This window comes from Salvelinus sp. IW2-2015, linkage group LG31 (assembly GCF_002910315.2).
Source record: "Salvelinus sp. IW2-2015 linkage group LG31, ASM291031v2, whole genome shotgun sequence".
In the NCBI taxonomy this organism is placed as follows: domain Eukaryota; kingdom Metazoa; phylum Chordata; class Actinopteri; order Salmoniformes; family Salmonidae; genus Salvelinus; species Salvelinus sp. IW2-2015.
This window is the reverse complement of record NC_036870.1, coordinates 31040500-31047702: the sequence shown is the minus strand read 5'-3', so window position 1 is coordinate 31047702 and position 7203 is coordinate 31040500. Positions and strand designations below refer to the sequence as shown.

At 44.6% G+C, this 7203-nt stretch overlaps 1 protein-coding gene across 1 annotated transcript in view; it reads right to left on the bottom strand.

Moving 5' to 3' along the window:
* LOC111955796 (MAP7 domain-containing protein 1-like) overlaps positions 1-7203 on the bottom strand; it is a 94225-nt gene that overhangs the window by 35759 nt on the left and 51263 nt on the right. Inside the window, exons 3-4 of the mRNA XM_070436289.1 lie at positions 7056-7136; positions 3630-3698 (exon numbers count right to left, since the gene is read on the bottom strand). Coding sequence (XP_070292390.1) covers positions 3630-3698; positions 7056-7136 — 150 coding nt within the window. The remainder of the gene's footprint in view (positions 1-3629; positions 3699-7055; positions 7137-7203) is intronic.

Here is a 7203-nt window from a genome sequence, read left to right as displayed (position 1 = left end):
TGTTAACGAGGTAGAATACTCTAGGCTGTCTGCACCCCATCCCAAGATTACACTTTCCATATTCTCCATCGATGGAATAAATCAATTATTCATGTATCAGACATCTGATTGCAGAAATACATGATCTAATACATTTAGTGCATGCACTTACCATTGTAATGGCATTACTACAGCTCATCTACAATGGCCCTTACATAACATCCCCATGGTTTAATGTTCTCTCTCATATGTGGTTCAAGGGACGAGTACGAATGATAATCACGTGTAACTTTTTCTCAGCATGTCATCATCAGTACAGTATACGTACTGTAGAACACCCACATAAACATCAGTATACGTACTGTAGAACAACCAACCATAAAACGTACAGTACGTGTGTAGAACACAACCATAAAAGTAAGTATCGTGTGAGAACACAACCAAACAACGTATAGCGTGGTTAGAACACCAACCATAAAAGTACAGTATGCGTGGTGTAGAACCCAACCATAAAACGTACAGTAACGTGGTGTAGAACACCCAACCATAAAACATCAAGTATACGTGGTGTAGACACCCACCATAAAACACACAGTTACGTGGGTTAGAACACCCAACCATAAACCGACAGTATACTGGTGTAGAACACCAACCATAAAACACACGTATACGTGGTGTAGAACACCCCAACTATAAAACATCAGTATACGTGGTGTAGAAACACCCAACCATAAAACGTACAGTATACGTGGTGTAGAACACCCAACCATATAACGTACAGTATACGTGTTGTAGAACACCCAACCATAAAACGACAGTATTACGTGGTGTAGAACACCCAACCATAAAACGTACAGGTAATACGTGGTGTAGAACACCAACATAAAATACAGTATCGTGGTGTAGAACACCCAACCATAAAACATACAGTATACGTGGTGTAGAACACCAACCATAAACACACAGTATACGGAACTAGTCGAACAGCCAACCATAAAACATACAGTATACGTGGTGTAGAACCCCCAACAAAACATACAGTATACGTGGTGTAGAACACCCAACCATAAACATACAGTATACGTGGTGTAGAACACCCAACCATAAAACACACAGTATACGGTGGTGAGAACACCCAACCATAAAAATACAGTAATACGTGGTGTAGAACACCCAACCATAAAACATACAGTATACGTGGTGTAGAACACCCAACCATTAAACATACAGTATTACGTGGTGTGAGAACACCCAACCATAAAACACACAGTATACGTGGTGTAGAACACCCAACCATAAAACCACAAAGTATACGTACTGTCGAACAGCCAACCATAAAACATACAGTATACGTGGTGTAGAACACCCAACCATAAACATACAGTATACGTGGTGTAGAACACCCAACCATAAACATACAGTATACGTGGTGTAGAACACCCAACCATAAACATACAGATATACGTGGTGTAGAACACCCAACCATAAACCATACAGTATACGTGGTGTAGAACACCCAACCATTAAACCATACAGTATACGTGGTGTAGAACACCCAACCATAAATCATACAGTATACGCTGTGGAACACCCAACCATAAACGCTTGATGAGGTGAGATCTAATCCTTTACAGTCTGTAGTCCATATGAGATTATATCTTACATCTGGATAGACAGAGAAATGTTCCAAATGGCACCCTATTTCACTATCTAGTGCACTACTTTTTACCAGAGTCCTATGGCTAATGACATCCTATTCACTATCTAGTGCACTACTGTTGACCAGGGTCCATAGAGAATTATCAGGTACAGAAAAGGCTTCTTCCATTGGTTGGCTTCTGAAACGATTCCGTTGGCATGGCGATTATAATGATCTAATGAAATGAGTAATTACATCTAATCTGGCTGAGAGGCACGGCGGGTCAGTTCACAGTAATGACTACATATTTTTCACGCCTCGCCCCAGGGGGACTATGGACGGCTCAGTGGGAGACGTCCTCTGATTGGTCAGTTGGTTGCTGAAGCTTTGGCCTCAGCGTACAGGGAGAGAGGGGGGGGGGGGGGGGGCTTGGGCCATTGTTAAGGGATGGGATGTAGTGCATGTAGAGTTGAAAACAAGCTCACAGAATACCTCGGATTGGATTGATTACACAGGCTTTGGGTTTAGTGTACATTACAAGGGGCTTGAGCCAATGCTACGGAAGAATGAGGCTGTGGGGAAATTCTAGTGTACTAAGTGTCTCTGAGTTGATAATAAGATCACGTAATACCTTGACATAAAAATAGACCTGAAAACATATAAAGTCAAGACAAATCTATACTGGAACGACATTACAATGATCACACAAATGATCCAAAGTTTTCATGCAAACATGTATGAAGAACAGGCAGAAATAAGGTGCAAGGCAAACTCTACACAATGAAAAAAAAAAAACATGACGAGGACTCATACAACTGAACTATCGGATCATTCTTCTTTCAGAGACAAACAGGATGTTGTAAAGTTCCCAGTTGACAACAACAGGTCAACATTCAGAAAGAACCAACTGATTCATGACGAGAAAGGAAAAGACTGTTCAGAAGCAGAAATAAAAATGCATTGCATCCCAACCACAAGATGGAGATGTGGAGAAAGCATGATGTGTGCTGATAACTGATGCTATTAACGCTGCTCTTACAGTGCCGTATAAGGTAGCCTTACCTTGCAGCTGAGTTTGCTTTCTGAAGCAGCAAATGAGAAGACAACAGCAAATTCAATATCCATCAATCATTAGAAAGAAAAACCCTCATGGCAGAACCCTCATGGCAGAACCCCCATGACGCAGAACCCTATGGCAGAACCCTCATGGCAGAACCCTCATGGCAGAACCCCCCATGACAGAACCCTCATGGCAGAACCTCATGCAGAACCCCCATGACAGAAACCCCATGGCAGACCCTCATGGCAGAACCCTCATGCAGAACCCCAATGGCAGAACCTCATGCAGGAACCCTCATGGCAGAACCCTCATGGCAGAAACCCTCATGGCAGAACCCCATGGCAAGAACCCCATGACAGAACCCCATGACAGAACCCCCATGACAGAACCCTCATGGCAGAACCCCCAATGCAGAACCCTCATGGCAAGAACCCTCATGGCAAACCCTCATGGCAGAACCCTCATGGCAGAACCCCCATGACAGAACCCCCATGGCAGAACCCCCAATTGGCAGAACCCTCATGGCAGAACCCTCATTGCAGAACCCTCATGGCAGAACCCTCATGGCAGAACCCTCATGGCAGAGTAATACAATGTAAGAGAGGCCAATGGTTAAAGACAGGCGGACAGTTCAGGGTAGACAGTTCAGGGTAGACAGTTCAGGGTAGACAGTTCAGGGTAGTGTAATACAACATATTGAAGGCTACAGTGTCTATTGGTTTATTCCATACCTTCTATATCTCTGCCTTGTGTCAGGAACCCAAATGGCACCCTATTCCCTTCATAGTGCACTACTTTAGACCAGGGCCCTGGGATAGGGTGCCATTTTGGATGCTTCCCTAGACATGACTAGCTGAGTCTCTTTTGCCCTCCATACCAGACAAGCCCAACATGTCACACATGATAACAGAAAACACATTTCTCTATAGCTTATTTTCCTTTAGGGTTTACCAATGTATTTGGCCCTCTCCTCCCTCCGCTCCTTAGCCAGCTTCTGTCGTTGCGCTGTCGTCAACCCATCTAGGCAGAGAAGAAAATAAATATCCATCAGATATACATTTATTTTTACCTAAAATATCAATGCACCAAACAGCTGATCACACCTGTCATGTAGAGTATACTAGTATGAGAGAAGTCACGCAGGTGAAACAATTCCTGAATCAATTCTAAACTACAGAGTGATGTCATACATACACTACCGTTCAAAAGTTTGGGGTCACTTAGAAATGTCCTTGTTTTTGAAAGAAAAGCTTATTTTTTTGTCCATTAAAATAAGATTAAATTGATCAGAAATACAGTGTAGACATTTTTGTAAATGTTGTAAATGACTATTGTAGCTGGAAACGGCTGTAAAGGGGTGCGTAACTGGTGGCAGGGAAGTCAAATGCAGGAGAGCAGAACTTGGTGAATAGCCGGAGCAGTTTAATATATAAAACTAACGGCATACAAAACAACAAACACATGGGTACAAAACCCGTAGCGCACCAGTAACACATAGCACGAGTACTTACAAAATAAACAATTCCCAACAAGGACATGGGGGAAACAGAGGGAAAATATACAACATGTAATTAGGGAATTGAAACCAGATGTGTGTGAAAACAAGACAAAACAAATGGAACATGAAAAATGGATRGGCGATGGCTAGAAGAACGGTGACGTCGACCGCCGAACACCGCCCGAACAAGGAGAGGGACCGACTTCGGAAGAAGTCGCGACAATGGCAGATTTTTTATGGAATATCTACATAGGCGTACAGAGGACCATTATCAGCAACCATCACTCCTGTGTAACCAATGGTTAGCTAATCCAAGTTTATCATTTTAAAAGGCTAATTAGAAAACCTTTCATTAAATACTACCGGCAAAAGTCTCAACTTCAACAGTGAATAGGCGACTCCAGGATGCTGGCCTTCTAGGCAGAGTTGCAAAGAAAAAGCCATATCTCAGACTGGCCAATAAAAAATTAAAGATTAAGATGGCAAAGAAACACACATAGGACAAAGGAAATCTGCCTAGAAGGCCAGCATCCCGGAGTTTTCACTGTTGACGTTGAGACTGATGTTTTGCAGGTACTACTTAATGAAGCTGCCAGTTGAGGACTTGTGAGGTGTCTGTTTCTCAAACTAGACACTAATGTACTTGTCCTCTTGCTCAGTTGTGCACCGGGGCCTCCCACTCCTCTTTCTATTCTGGTTAGAGCCAGTTTGTGCTGTTCTGTAAAGGGAGTAGTACACAGCGTTGTACGAGATCTTCAGTTTCTTGGCAATTTCTCACATAGAATAGCCTTAATTTCTCTGAACAAGAATAGACTGACAAGTTTCAGAAGAAATGTCTTTGTTTCTGGCCATTTTGAGCCTGTAATCGAACCCACAAATGCTGATGCTCCAGATACTCAACTAGTCTAAAGAATGCCAGTTTTATTGCTTCTTTAATCAGAACAACAGTTTTCAGCTGAGCTAACATAATTGCAAAATGTTTTTTTTAATGATCAATTAGCCTTTTAAAATGATAAACTTGGATTAGCTAACACAACGTGCCATTGGAACACAGGAGTGATGGTTGCTGATAATGGGCCTCTGTACGCCTATGTAGATATTCCATTAAAAAAATCAGCCGTTTCCAGCTACAATAGTCATTTACAACATTAACAATGTCTACACTGTATTTCTGATCAATTTGATGTTATTTTAATGGATAAAAATGTTGCTTTTCTTTCAAAAACAAGGACATTTCTAAGTGACCCCAAACATTTGAACGGTAGTGTATTTTCAAGATGAAGGACAGGAAGCTACATCTCCTGCTGCGATGCTATAATGTTATTCACTCAATAGTTGAACAGTGTTGTGTGAACCGGAAGGGAACTCATTCGTTCATGTGTGCGCACCAAATGGCACCCTATTCCCTATATAGTGCCCTACCGTTGACCAAAAGTCGTGCACTATATAGGGAATACGGTACCATTTGGGATGCAGCCCATGTATTCTTCTGAATTTCCTGTCTGCAGCAATTATCAACGTTCTCCCTGATCCTCTTTGATAAACGCAAACATAAGATGAAGGATTTTTATATTCATTTCGGATCCTGTTTCAGCCTAGGCCTAGAAGATGTCTGCATTGGAAACGGGGCCCTGGGTTAACCAAAGTCTCCTTTTTTGGAGACCCATGCTATGTCATATGTATGCCGCGTTTTCTCCGCCAACCTGAGAGGGCCCTGCAGCAAGATCTCCGGCCGTCACTATAGCAACAACTCTTTCCTCCCACCACCACAATCAAAGGGTGAATTCCTGTACTGGCGTCTCACAGCCAGAACTGGGGTCTCACAGCCAGAACTGGAGTCTCACAGCCAGGGCTGGAGTCTCACAGCCAGGGCTGCAGTCTCACAGCCAGGACTGGCGTCTCACAGCCAGGGCTGGAGTCTCACAGCCAGGACTGGCGTCTCACAGCCAGGACTGGCGTCTCACAGCCAGGACTGGCGTCTCACAGCCAGGACTGGAGTCTCACAGCCAGGACTGGAGTCTCACAGCCAGGACTGGCGTCTCATAGCCAAGACTGGCGTCTCATAGCCAAGACTGGCGTCTCACAGCCAGGACTGGAGTCTCACAGCCAGGACTGGAGTCTCACAGCCAGGACTGGAGTCTCACAGCCAAGACTGGAGTCTGAAGAGTGGACTGGAGTCTGAAGTGTCTGGAGAGACAAACCTGGTGTCTGGAGAGACAAACCTGGTGTCTGGAGAGACAAACCTGGTGTCTGGAGAGACAAACCTGGTGTCTGGAGAGACAAAACCTGGTGTCTGGAGAGACAAGGCTGGAGTCTGGAGAGACAAGGCTGGAGTCTGGAGAGACAAGGCTGGAGTCTGGAGAGACGAGACTGGAGTCTGGAGAGACAAGGCTGGAGTCTGGAGAGACAAGGCTGGAGTCTGGAGAGACAAGGCTGGAGTCTGGAGAGACAAGGCTGGAGTTTGGAGAGACAAGGCTGGAGTTTGGAGAGACATGCTGGGGAAGGTTCAGGAAAACTCCCTAAGCCTGGAAGTCCTGTCCCAACACAAAGCCCCACTACACCACCCTCGTCCCTCCCCCTCCATACCGTCCACCACTCCCCTAACAAATTAAGATTTGTAGTTCACCCACTGCCATCTGTCTTATTGGGTCTGTAATGGCTGGAGATCCATTAGATTAGTCTGAGAAACCTTTCACCAGTCCACAGACATGAATCACTGAATGGTTCTCCCCTCACATGACAACTAGCTTCAACAGCTACCAAACTCTACACCTCACACTGGATGTCTAACCCGATGCTATTTCCTTATCTTCCTGGTTACAGTGTGTCTCTCAGTCTCAGAGCTGTTCTGAGCACAGGCCACGTGTTGAATAATGTACCTCCTTTTTTGGGATGGGGGCTGGTGCCAGACCCAGGGGTGCCAGGTCTAGCATCTGTCTTGGTGGAGGGGTCTGTCTTGGTGGAGGGGTCTGTCTTGGTGGAGGGGTCTGTCTTGGTGGAGGGGTCTGTCTTGGTGGAGGGGTCTGT